Source organism: Amblyomma mixtum, chromosome 10, assembly GCF_055824585.1.
Source record: "Amblyomma mixtum isolate Tamu chromosome 10, ASM5582458v1, whole genome shotgun sequence".
In the NCBI taxonomy this organism is placed as follows: Eukaryota; Metazoa; Arthropoda; class Arachnida; order Ixodida; family Ixodidae; genus Amblyomma; species Amblyomma mixtum.
In genome coordinates, this window is record NC_143021.1 from 33,669,283 (window position 1) to 33,682,838 (window position 13,556).

General features: G+C 46.3%; 1 protein-coding gene across 1 annotated transcript in view; it reads left to right on the forward strand.

The window, feature by feature from the left end:
- The window catches only part of LOC149325568 (anticoagulant protein rhipilin-2-like), a 32,087-nt gene extending 25,384 nt beyond the window's left edge, over positions 1-6,703 (forward strand). Inside the window, exons 4-5 of the mRNA XM_089562917.1 lie at positions 3,454-3,636; positions 6,536-6,703. Of these exons, the coding sequence (XP_089419043.1) occupies positions 3,454-3,636; positions 6,536-6,648 (296 nt within the window). The 3' untranslated portion in view covers positions 6,649-6,703. The remainder of the gene's footprint in view (positions 1-3,453; positions 3,637-6,535) is intronic.
- The last annotated feature ends 6,853 nt before the right edge of the window (positions 6,704-13,556 follow it).

Below are 13,556 nucleotides of genomic sequence, written 5' to 3' on the forward strand. Positions count from 1 at the left end.
GTATGTGATTTTTTCTGCACCGGGGGCAGGGTGTGTTACAACTTGCGCGTGCAGTGTCAAGGTTTGTGTACCACAGACACAGTGGAGCTATAGTATCACACACAAAGCAGGGCGATTACGCCACGATCATATATAGTCTCGACACGACTACTTGCTGAATGACTTTTTATGCACAACTAGACGGGGTTCCTCCTATCACAGAGACTCCAAAGCCGACCTGACCTTCGCTCTATGCATTCCACATGTTACTTGGCACAATACTGACCCATACCTACTTAATGACCATTCCATTCTTGCGATGAACCTACCCACACAACACCTCCGACGCAGGGCGAAGGTGCGACACACTTCGTGGTCAGTCTTTCGCCAGTGCTTACCCCCACCCCTTTCTAACCCCTCCGACTACATTTCATGGGTCTCTCATCTAAGAAACATCCTGTCACGTGCCACATGTGAAAATTCCAATCCTACTCCCCATGACAACCCTGACCCTCACCTTCTACGACTGTGGAAGCGGAGAAAACGTCTCCAACACGCATTAGCTGCACAACCACACAACACACAGCTCCGCGACAAAATAAAAGCACTCCGCAACGACAGTATCTTCCATTGCAAGACACTCGACACCGCACACTGAGCACGAACATGCGACTGCTTAGACGGAACTTTGCATCAAAAATCATCCTGGTACCTTCTGCGCTCCCTTCTCGGACCTCTACCTGATCCCACACCCACTCTCGAACGCCTCTTCGCCTCCCATACTCCAATATCGGTCTTCGCTAACCTGAAACAACTTTATTTCCACCCTCAAAGTCGTCTTTAAACACACGATATCATGGCCCAGCCCTTGCCGCACTAGACGCACTCTTCACGCACACAGACTTGTCACAGTACTCGGGCTTGGACGACACAGGGAACGAAACATTGAAACACACACGCGGGCGCTTGCGTCCCTCCCCTTGCGTTGTTCCCTTACATACAAAAGAATCAACTGGCCCACCAACCCGCTCTCGTAAGAAATGGTCCAAATTTGTACAGCGTCAGCGGCAAGGCTAATAGCGTTTTGAAACTAAAAATATACCAGGTGCCCCAGCTAAATGTAACCAAGGTTTTAAAAAACACGGCATATCCTAGCCGTCTGAAACCAAATGAGAGTTGTTTAGAGTCGCGTGACCTAGGCTGTAGTATTTTTTCGTTCTTCAAGGTTGACTAATTAGTTAAGCTTAATTAACTAACTTTTGAATTATTGACTTGGGGAACAAAGTGTCAATGGAAAAGTTATAGATCGCTTTGAGAAACAGCTTACTGAGACATTTGAAGCAAAGTAATATTTAGGTCAAGTAGTTTTTTTTACCGGCCTTTAACCATAACCCGCATAATAAGAAAAAGCTTCCACATGACAACTGTGCCACTTCAACGTCCGAAGACGCGCCCTAAAGAATAAAATCCGTTTTTTCTGAAGTCCTCTCCTCGATTAGACTTTCGGTGCACATTGGGGCAGAGAAGTAAGCGAGCAGCTGGTCGCGTGATAACTTTCTTTTAAGGCCTCTAAATGAAGCTACGTAAATTGTAACTTGACAGAAACAGCACTACTAGCGGTTTTTCGAGCCGATCTAAAACTTTTTCAATGACACTTTCTCCCTAAGTCAATAATTAAAAGTTAGCTATTTAAACTTAACTAACTAATTAACTTTGAAGAGCGAAAAAAATACTCAAAACTAGGCCACGTGACTATGAACAACCCTCAATTTATTTCACTGGACTAGGACACTTCGCGTTTTTTAAAAGTTTGGTTACATTTAGCTAGGACACCCGGTATATGGCTCTCACTAACGGCCGGCTACCAATCTTTAATTGCAGTCTGATTCCTACCCGGAATAGTCAGGGAGTTTTCTACTAGACAATGACTTTGATACAGTTCGCTCCTACTCAAGTACGAAGCTGCTTTCCCCGTCAAAGAAACCCACTCAGCCAATGGCGTCCGCCGATTCTCGTAAGCATGTTAGCGTGACAATGTAGGGAGTGCCAGATGATAGCAGATAGTCCCTTCCTTGCACAGTCGCGATAGCAGGTTCATGAGAATCAGAGGCGACGCCATTGGCTGGAAGGCGGTTCCTTGTCTTTGAAAGCCGCTTTGTTCATGAGTTGAACCCGGCTAGAGTTAGCAGAATTCGCCTGTTTTTTCGGCCTCCGCGAATACTGGTATTCTTTGCCGCAAAAAACTTCTCTTTACCTCCGAAGGTCAAATTTTAAAAGTTAGCGGCTGACTCCATTGAAGCAACTTGTACACTTGTAACTAAAATACAACGTGCAGATTTATGTTTATGAGTCTAAACAAACGCCAAAATGGCTGCGCCTCAGCTAAACTAGCACTGGTTACGCAAGCGAAAGTTACGCTTGCATAACCAGCGTGAAGTCACGCTGCGGCCTATTGCTGAAGTGCCAAGTGTCTGCTGCAACGTTTTCAGCCCTAACGCATGCAGCCGACATCTCTCTCTCACCACCGTCACGTGCTTCAAAGCGCGATTGAGGCGTCCACTGACCCAGGGGGCCAGTTATGCGGAGTCATCGGAGTGTAGAACATTGTCAACGCCAACGCCAATGAACACAATAAACGCCGAAGGCCTATAGCTTAAGTGCAGCGCTTCTGCCACAACGTGGTGAATCCTAACGCACGCAACGCACATCTGTCACTACTGCCACGTAGCTTAAAGCGGGACACAGGTGTCCAATGTCCCAGGTGGCAAGTTAAGTGCCTTTCCTTTGCTTTCGAAGCTCCCGCTCATAAACAGTTTCGGCTGCCCGTTTAGCGCGCTTACGCACCATGTCAACTGCTTAATCGTTCGTACGGTTGGCAATGCCGAAAAGATGATCAGACTCGGCCCGACGTCTGCGCGTACCCACTCTCGAGGAAGTCGGCTTCGGCTGACTTTCTTCGTCCATAGCGAGACACTGCATAGGCAGCACGCAGCGGCCACGGCGACGGCGGAGGGTGCGGCTGCAGCTGCTGCGAGTCACGTGGTACGTCACGTGGTTGCTTACGCAGCTCCACTTCTTCTGTTCAGTGTTATTCGCGCAGACACAGTGAAATCGGCGCCGCTAGGCTACCCAAGCTGTCTCTTTAAAAGCAACCAGCTTGAGCAGTTAAAACTGACGTGACAATGAGATTTTTTCTGGGTCGTTTTCTGTGCAAACTGCTCGACAGCCCCTGATACTTGCTTACCTCTTGAACTAAGTGTAAACAATTGCACTTCTGGTTTCGTTATTGGTGCCTAGTCTTCTACGTTCATTTTTCTGATTTTAAAATGTATCTATAGTGCGCATCTCCTTACAGACCTGCACATATACGCAAGCTGCGTTAAATTCAGAACTTTTTTTTTTCTTTCAGCCGGAAGTTTCTGCTTCCAGCACCCGCTACGGTACATTTCAAGAAAAGTTTTATATTTTTTCCAGTGCTCGCTAGTTGGCTCAGAAAATTGCCGCCGTGCAACGTGACCTTTGACCCAGCTCACGATGCGGGTCGAATCACGCGCTTCTTCTACAATTCAACATCCAATCGCTGCGAAGTAATACACGCAAATCATGGGGACAAATATTTCCCTGCAATGCGCTACTGCGTCGACAAATGCAGTGAGGGTGAGTTTATCGTACAGTATTTTTTCAGTTGCCCAGTGTGTTAGAAGACACAGTTCGCTGTTGATATCCGATCTGTAATTAAGCTGTATTCTGGTTTTCAGCGCACGGAATTTATGAGTATCTTTTTGTTCGATATGAGCCAAATTCACCTCCCGAGAAACTGAGAAAAAGGCGAAGTTTTCTCACCTTTCTCACCCGCATAACGCTTAGTGCTTTTAAGGCTGTTATGTGATAAGCGCTACATGCACGTTGAAGCCTCCTCTACACTACGATATACTCAAAAATTAATGCCAATAAATTTGTCCACATCAGCAAGTAATCTTGTATTAGAAAATGTTTGAAGTTGAACTCTAGGCTTGTTCAGGCTTTCGCTCTAAAACATGTATGTCCTCAGAAGTGATTCAAGAGTTGTTTCTGAAAACGTTCCTTGAAACCGATTATCCTGTAAAATCATCAGGAAACAATTCGCACAATCATCGTGTGCAATCAGGTGCTGTTCTTCAGCAATAGCAGTAAGTAAATGTGAAGAGCTGGCTGCTGTCAGATGCATTGAAGTTACAGCCTTCTCTCCGTATGTTCGTGTATTGGCAGCGGAAAAGTAAACTTCTCAAAACACACAGCATCTAGAATTTGTTTTCTATCCTTTTAGCTTGCTAATTTATGATTGGTAGTGGAATTATAGACGCAGACAGGACACAACACGACAGAACAACCCCTAGGATCCTGTCGTTTTCTGTGTGCGCCTGGGCTTTCGCTACAAGTAATAGATTCTCTACCAACAATGAGCAATCCCCATCAAAGATTTTAAGTCCAATGTAGCAGAGTCGCTCCATTGTTTTGTTTGCGACGAAGCTAACGATCACTTCCTTCATGTCTTTTTTTTTTACTCGATATATACCGAACTCTTCAAACTCACTCAGTCGATGTCAAAACTGCCCTGGAGAAGGTGTACCTAAATCATGCTCTAATCTTGCCTATTACACTCAAGCTGACAAATAATGCTCTCGCTAATGTATTCCACTCATTTTCTTCATTGATAAGAAATATCTCGCATATTTTACATTTGAAATGCGATTTGCGGCCAGGCATAGTTGCTCAGCTTTTTTCAAAAGTTTAAAAGTTTTTCAAAATGAAAAACGCATCTCTTTGCTCGCTATTACGGTGCAATTTAGTTTCGGCCTCAGGATTTGGCGCATATCTACAAACAAAACCTCTTCCCATGGCGTCATTTCAAACTAAACACATTTTCCTCCGTAGTTTTACCAGAAATTAGGCACACTGATCTAGTTCGGTTGTGTTGCTATTTTGTAGCGCATGAGAAGAAACTTACTTCTGTATGTTTTCTAGAAAATCAATGCCGGAAGCGAAGGTTAAATAAAGCCTCTGGTGTAGAATTATACCGCTTCGTTGCGGTGCGTCAGAAGAGGCAGCCACGTTGTCCAAATATCCAATTTGCACAATTGTTATGCTCTCTCTGCTATGCAATGCATAGAGTAAAGGGAAAGCACAACGGCTGCTATATCTGAAGCCACTGACTTGTGCTGGAGATCACTTCTCACGTGGATGTGATGTCCGACAGAAGTTATGCAGTTATCCTAGTGGACTCTTACGGATCTCTGCCGGAAGGCCTGTTTGGTCCCCTAAGTCATCCATCGGACGTCAATCGGATCATATGATACAAAGTGCGTACAGGGTGTAGTTCAGTTGACGGATGTCCGAACACGTGTATAAGGATGTTTCTCGGAACATATTATGGCAGCATAAATGTTGACGTTATTAACTTACGTGCAAAAATATCGCGCCTGGACGTATCATAACCTCAATAAAAATTATACTGTCACAGCTTTGGAGCGTTGGTGCAGAATGTTGTCATTGTAATTTATCGCCGCAAGTTATCACGTAGCCTATGATAGGCGAGTAATGTCAGGCTCCACAAGAAATTATACCATGTGAGGATTTTAATGTTTCATGACATCGTACATCACACTTCGCTTAATATTTTTCGTCTACAAAACTGTGGTCGCCGACGACAGGATCGGGTCTATCATTCTGAGGCGCAGCTGTAGAACGTAGTTGACGCTAAGCCACCGCTTCGGGCAGGTTTGGGGCGTAGTTAAGTGAACACGTGTGTAAATGCAAGCGAATAAGTGAAACTTTACTGGTGACTTTCTAAGTCAATCAAAGGTAATCTGAACTTCACTGCGACTTCTGGATCAAAGCATTTATGACAGGAGCGTTGAAAACAACGGAATTGAATTCATGCTTGTAGGGTAAATTAAATGTACGGCTTTTTGGGGGAATATTGTTGTCTTTCCGGCTGCAAAAAAACCTTTATAGAGGCTAAAAATACGCTTCTGTTTTTTTTTTTCGCTGCTGGATCGCAACTGAGGACATTTGCAGCAAAAAAAAAAGACTCTTTGATCATCGCCTTCAAGTGCATAACGTTGCAATGTAGCGCCTCAGAGCCGGGCTCCAACAACTGTGTGGTTGTATTGTCCTTTGCTTGCCAAACATGCCCTAGGTGGCGACGCCTATATTTTCATTCAGAGGACGTAGTAACCTTAACCTATCTATACAACCCTACTTTCATTCCTCCTTAGTGTCTTCTTAACAACAAAACTGTGCGGTGTTGCAAACATCCTGATCTAAACTGCATTATTTTATATCCTAAGGGTCTATTAAAATCGCATGTTGTGGTATTGAGCATAATGTTTTGAGGAGAATTAGAAGAATGGTTTACTTTATTGTTTAGGCACATGCCGCATTCAGAGTGATTTTTCTTATGCACGCCTCTGATCAAGCAGCCATCACTGTCATATCTTATCATACTGGTGCATCAATTCGGTAAATTGATGATTTATTTGCCCCAAAGGTGTAACTTCTATAACTCTGTTTACAGGGCAAGCTCAACTTCATCGCTGTACTCTGGAGAAAAAACTCGGCAGGTTTCCCCATGGCTGGAGTTGTGAAAGAACTGGAGGACGCTACCGTGTATGCCGCAAGTCAACATGACCATCTTCTGTGAAACGTACACTAAAATAGTGATTATGAGCGTAGTTGTACCCAATAAAAATCGTGAAAACCTGAAAGCAGCAATTTTGCCTGAGGAGTCAAGCGGACGTTAAACCTTGCGCAGTTAGTTTTATCGAGGCCTCTGTAGTGCTTGTAGTTGCCTCTTGCTTATCAGAGGCAGCAAGAGGCGGAGGATAAGAAAATAGTTTGTTTCTTGAATGATTCTCACGAACTACCAGTTTTCGGAAAACTGCATGCAGTGGTAAAGGTAAAACACTGTAAAAAACAGTTTTTACTAATGTGTCCTTTTACACACAGACATGTCAGAGAGGGTAAGCATTCACGGGTCAGTAAAAAATGATGTGCGATGTATTCTCATGAATCTGATTTCATAACTGCCCTGAGGGAATGCAGCAGCTCAGGAATAAGTAACAGCACATCTGCTGAAGGACGTAGGAGAGACTGTGCAAAAAAAAAAAGCTAGCTACTCTGTACACGCAATACCTTATGACCTAGAGCATACCAGAAGCTTGGAAGAACGCTAGAATAATCTTAATCCATAGGGCTTCAGATGCCAAGGACAAGCAAAAATAAAGAACGATTAGCTTACTGCTCCTTGCCTAAAGGAACTCGCTAATACAGTCAGAACGGCCTTATACTTCAATCAACCAGATGATTAGGCAAGCTTTCGTAAAGGGTACACGACAAGAGACCTAATTTACGCGTTCTCTAAGGCGGTAGAGAAATGCGCACAATATCAGCAAACCCTGTATATTGCGTTAATTGATTACGAGAAAGCATTTGACTCAGTGGGAAGCCCAGCATTTATGCAGGCATTGCGGAATCAGTGTAGAAGAGTCATATGAAAATACGGGAAAATACATACAACGACGGCACAGCTAACGTACTAATTACTTCATAAAGCCAGCAATAAAATTCCTATAAGGAAGGGTGTCAGGAAGGGAAACGTGATATTGCTAATTCTATTTACCGCCTTTTTGGCAGGTAATCAGAGGCCAGAATTGGAAACAGCTGAGGATGTGAGTCAAAGGTGAATACCTTTGCAATCGCCGATTTGTTGATGACCATAGCTTGCTGGTCACTCAGATGAGCTGCAAAACATTATGAATGAGTTAAACACGCAGACCATTTTGGGGGTCTAAATTTAGTATGCAAAAATAAAAAAAATGCTCAACAGTCTCGAAAGCAGATGACAGTTTCTATTGGCAGCCAGCCGCTACATGTGATACGAAATATGCCTACTTAGGGCAGGTAGTGACCGCAGATTCAGATAACGAGAGTGAAATAAATGGAACAGTAAGAATGCGGTGGACAGCATTTGGCAGGTTCTCTCTGATCATTAACGATAGTTTCAACAGAAAAATATGTAACAGCAGTATCGCCCCGGTACACACCTAGGGGGCAGCCGCATGGAGGCTAATGAAAAGGACTCAACTCAAGGACAAAGAAGCGGTCTGTGGAAAGGAAAATGTTACGCGTAGCGTGGATACAGGAAGAAGACAGACTGAGTCATGGATCAAGCACGAATTAACGACATCATAGTAGAACTCGAGAGGAAGAAATGGGCGTAGGCAGGGCATGTAATGCGCAGGCAAGATAATCGCTTATCCTTAAGTGTTATTAAATTAAGAGAATTAAGAGACCTTAATGTGGGCGGATGAGATAAAGAAGCTTGCGGCGGTAGAGTGGCCAGAACCGGCATAGGACAGGATTACTTGGAGAGATTTGGGAGAGACTGTTGTCCTGCAGCGGGCACAGTAAGGCTGATGTTGATGATATTTACTCGTACAATAAGCTACTCATCCATGGACTGAAACAGTCCACTATTTCAAGGCCCAGAGGTCTTTAATGCTGCCGTGATGGTTTCACAGTGCGGCTGGAACGAAATGCCTTTGGCCAGGAGACTGCACTAAGAACATGCCTGTTCATGGCTGCGATCAGCCTACGGCAGGCATGGAAGGTCTCTTTCAAGGGCGGTTTGGCTCGCATTGTAAACACATAGACAAGCTGGAAAGCGGACAATGGAGAGCTGTGTGATTCCTTCGTATTAAGGCTGGTGACAGAGAGGTATTCTAAAGTATTAGACGGACTGTTGTCCGCCGTCTCCATGGCAATCTACAGCCCCTGCCAGCCTTGTCGCTTTTTGGAATTCTGTCTGCTGCTTTCAAATGATTCACGTCATTAGATGTAGATTTTTAGAGCACATGCTGTGACATGAAGACATTCGTGATGCCATATCAAAATTATCAATATCTGTAGGTCTCATTGTCACAGGAACATAGTTCCATGCAGATCAAATTAGTTTTGTACCTGGCATATTCTGTGCACATTTGGATTACTGTATTCTCGTACAGACAACCGCAGTTACAAACCTGCCAACATAATCAGTGCTTGAAAAAGGTTTATTTGAGTTACACGTCCCAAACCGACTCAGACTATCAATTACGCTGTAGTGAAGGGCTCCAGAAATTTCGGCCACCTGGGGTTCTTTAACGTGCACAGACATCTTGCAGTGCATAGGCCTGTAGAATTTCGCCTTCATCGAAATTCGGCCGCCGCGACCGGAATCAAACCCGCGTCCTTCCGGTCAGCTACCGAGCGCCGTAACCACGCATCCACGATGGCGGGTCACTTGAAAAAGGATCTATAGAATAATCTAAGGTTTACAAAATGAACATTCCCTTTAAAGTCAATCTGAGGAAACGCGATTTTCCGATGTTCCCCATTTGATGGACAAATTTTGATTTCCAGGCAAGTACCCAGATTTAATTGTTTCCAAGAACTGGAAATGATGAATGAAAGGACCCCTAGACCCAATTGAGGGAGAATTTGCCGGCAAGAAATGAGTAGAAAAACGACGTGAATTCTCATTTATTTTGCCCACAGTGTCTCGCGGCTTGTTGGCATCGTGCTAGTAGTAACATCTAAGAGCTCACGTCACAGCCCTGGTTTTCCTTTGACGGGGCTACAAGCTGCAACGTTCAGCGGAACAACGGACTCGGCAGTGGCCGGTGCTTTTTACCTTGGCTTCGAATCCGTTTAACGAGATGGCGCTTTCATGAACAAGCGATTCGCGTCACCTTCTCGGACTTTTCATTCGCGCAGGCACGTGTTTTATGCAACTATGATGCCACGGTAGCTTATTAGCGCCGCTGCGTTAAAGAGTAAAATTTCGAAAAGTAAAATCTACTATTGGTAAACCTGTTTTCAAGGCTGCAAAAAAAAAAATTAAATTGAGAACTATTGACTAATTTTTATTTTACCAGCCATTAGCAAAATCCTGGAAAAACACTTCCTGATTACTGTGTCCTCTTTCCTTGAACCACACTGAAATCATATCGCAACTCTAATTAGGTTTTTTACCTTGCCGAAGCACAATGTCTCTTCTTGAGTAATTTTCCCAGCACCTCCGTAAAGGCTTTGACAAACATATGTTTACGGGCTCGCCTTTCCTAGACGTAGCCAGAGCTTGTCTATGGTTGGTTTAGCCGCCGCGGTAGCTCAATGGTTATGGCGCTCAGCTGCTGACCCGAAAGACGCGAGTTCGATTCCGACCGCACTGGTTGAATTTAGATGGAGGGGAAATTCCAGAGGCCCGTGTACTGTGCGATATTTCGCAATTTCTAGGTCGACATTACCGGTGCCCTTCACTACGGCGTCCCACATAGATTGAGTTGCTTTGGGACGCTAAACTCCATAAACTATACCCAAACAAACCGTAGCAAAAGTGTTCAACTCAGTTAACCAAAGTATCCTCCCAGAGAAGCTCCACCTTTATGGTTTTTGTGGTCCATATTACGAATTGCTTGAAAATATTCGATAAGGACACTCCCAAGAGGAAGAGTACCGAACTGATGGTCGTGGGAGTTGTGGGATGGTGGACGTGGTTGGCTGATGATGATGATGATGAACGTCCCAAAGCGGACTCAGGCTGTGACGGATACCATAGTGATGGGCTGCGGAATTTCGACCACGTGGGGTTCTTTAACGTGCACTGCCATCGCAGAGTACAGGCCTCTAGAATGTCACCTCCATCGACATTCAACCGCCGACGCCAGGCTCAAACCCGCGTGTCAGGTCAGTAGCCAAGCGTCATGTCCACAGAACCACCGCGGCGCCAGACTGCCAGAAAGATAAAGACTGACATTTTACACTAGTTCAAAGAACCCACTGCATAAAATAGTTGGGGTGTTTAGTCAGCCTGCTCTGATGGCACAGTCGCATGTTATCCATTTGTAGCACATTACGTAGCACTGCTAAGTTAATGTTTACTGTTCAATGTTTATTCCGTCTATCGATAAAAAAACACAATCATACATGCACTTGTATACAGTTCATAAAGGTATGACATCACACCGTTTTCCGCATTGTTCTCAAAGGGGACATTATCTTGTCGATGCTGTTCTAAAAGGTTTGTTGAAATGTGCCGCCTATGAACATATGTTTCCCTCGCAAGTAAACTTGCTTATTTTCTAGGTGTTCTGTCGTTTGAACAAGTACATAAATAAACAGTAAATAAACTGCTGCGAGAACCTTATGTATAGGTCAATTGGACGTGTTTTCTAGGTGGTAAGCCAGATACATACAAAAAAATGAAAATGTCTGTAAGTCTCCTCATTATTCAATATTCTTCCTGATAACGTAGAGTCCACTTTTTCTATGTGACCATTAAGCGGATAGTCGCAAAGTTTTAACTCAAAATGTAGCAGGGAATTTGGGACTTGGTAGTGCATTTTTGTTCTCTGTGTAAGAAAGAGAGTTGGGGTTTGCTTCCCCAGCGGCTAGCTCCGACGAAGGAGACGAAGAAGATAGAAGACGAAGCTGACGAAGCTCGGGTGCGCGCTTGCGAACGCCGGCCTGCTGAGAAGCACTGCTGGGACAAGGACTGTGGCCGTCCACACTACATGTGCAAGTCCCCACATTACACTTGGTGGAGGTGCTGCTTGCTCTTCTCCTGTAGCTACGCCACGATGCCCAGGCTACCAGGCTCTACCACGACATCTGAAACTTCGGCCCAACCTGTTCCCACCGCTGTCATCTGTTCCGGTGCCGTCCGTCAGCGCGACCCTGCGATCTTCAGCGGTACTGACGACACCGATGTAGAAGATTGGCTGGCCTCTTACGAACGCGTGAGTGCTTACAACAAATGGGATGACGTCGTTAAGCTCACGAATGTCATCTTCTACTTGACCGATGTCGCCAATTTGTGGTTCCGCAACCACGAAGCGGATTTTACTACCTGGGCGGCTCTAAAAACCAGCCTGACTGACGTCTTCGGCCGCCCCGCTGTCCGAAAACTTCATGCTGAACAACGGTTGCGCAGTCGTGCCCAGCAGAACGGCGAGAACTTCACGAGCTATATCGAGGACGTCGTTGATTTGTGTAAGCGGCTAAATCCATCTATGAGCGAGGCTGACAAAATCCGACACATTCTGAAAGGGATTGAGGACGATGCGTTTCAAATGTTGTTGTCTAAAGATCCCCAAACAGTCTCCGACGTGGTGTCTCTGTGTCAGAGCTACGACGAGCTCCGCAAACAGCGACATGTCACCCGCCGTACCACTTGCTCGGACGACACCATTTCGAGCTTGGCAGCAGGCAGTCCTGCCCACGATCAGCCGACACTTCTTCAGCACATCAAGCAGTTTGTGCGGAAGGAGGTGGCTCGTCAATTATCGCTGGTTACCTGCCAACCCGCTCCAACGCCATCGCTGTCGCCTTCTATTCAGCGTGTTATCCAGGAGCAGGTAGCTGAGGTCCTGCCGCCTGCCAATCCACCCCCTCTGGTCACTGCACCGCTGACATATGCGGAAGCAGTCGCCCGGCCACGACCTCAGCCGGTTATGCCTACTTATGCGCCACCTGTCAACGTATACCCTCAGCAGCAGCTCGCCCCTGCGCTGCCACTCACTCACCATCCTCTGCCTCGCACCGGTCCCCGCCCTGTGAATCCGTGGCGCACCCCAGATAACCGCCCGATTTGCTATGCCTGCGGTCTCGCTGGCCATGTGGCCCGCTGGTGCCGCACGCGCGGATCCCGTCCTTACGACTACGGGCGCCCACCGACGTACGACGTTCCGTTGCCTTCCGTTCCTGTCACTTCTCCTCTACCTCCTCAGAATCCCTCTCCGTCTCGCTCCGACTCCTACACCCGAAGCCATCGGTCGCCGTCTCCTCGACGCCGTTCGCTCTCTCCTATGCGCCGCCGGTCACCACCCCTCCAAACGGAAAACTAGGCGCCGCAGTTCCGGAGGCAAGAACTGCGCCGTCAACGACTGTCTCAAGCCCTATCACCGCTCCCATGAATGTTATTGAAGTGATCGTTGAAGGTGTTACTGTTGACGCGCTTATTGACACTGGTGCTGCCGTGTCCATCATTAGTCGCAACTTGTGCCGCAAACTAAAAAAAGTGATGACGCCGCTTTCTGACCTTTCGCTTCGCACCGCCAGTGCCGACCCCATTCGCCCTCTCGCAGCGTGCACTGCCCGCCTCGTCATCCAAGGCCTCTCATACACCATTGAGTTCTTCGTTCTCCCCCGCTCCTCTCATGACATCATCCTCGGGTGGGACTTTCTGTCCGCGCACCACGCCATCATCGACTGTGCACGTGCTGAAATTGATTTGTCGCCGCTGTGTGATGCTCTTGTGGACGTCTCCCCTGTTACCGCCGCGCCTATTCTCGCCGCTGACGACGTCGACGTACCAGCTTTCTCTTCTGTTTTCGTGCCGCTGACTTGTGCTGCCCTCTCTGACGCTACTGTCCTTTATTCACCCTCTCCTCTTTGTGCGCACCGCAAATATGTCATGCTCCCTCATGCCGTGCTCACTCTTTCTGGTGGTTGTGCCGCCCTGTACGTCGCAAACCCGTTGCCATTCCCCACCACTT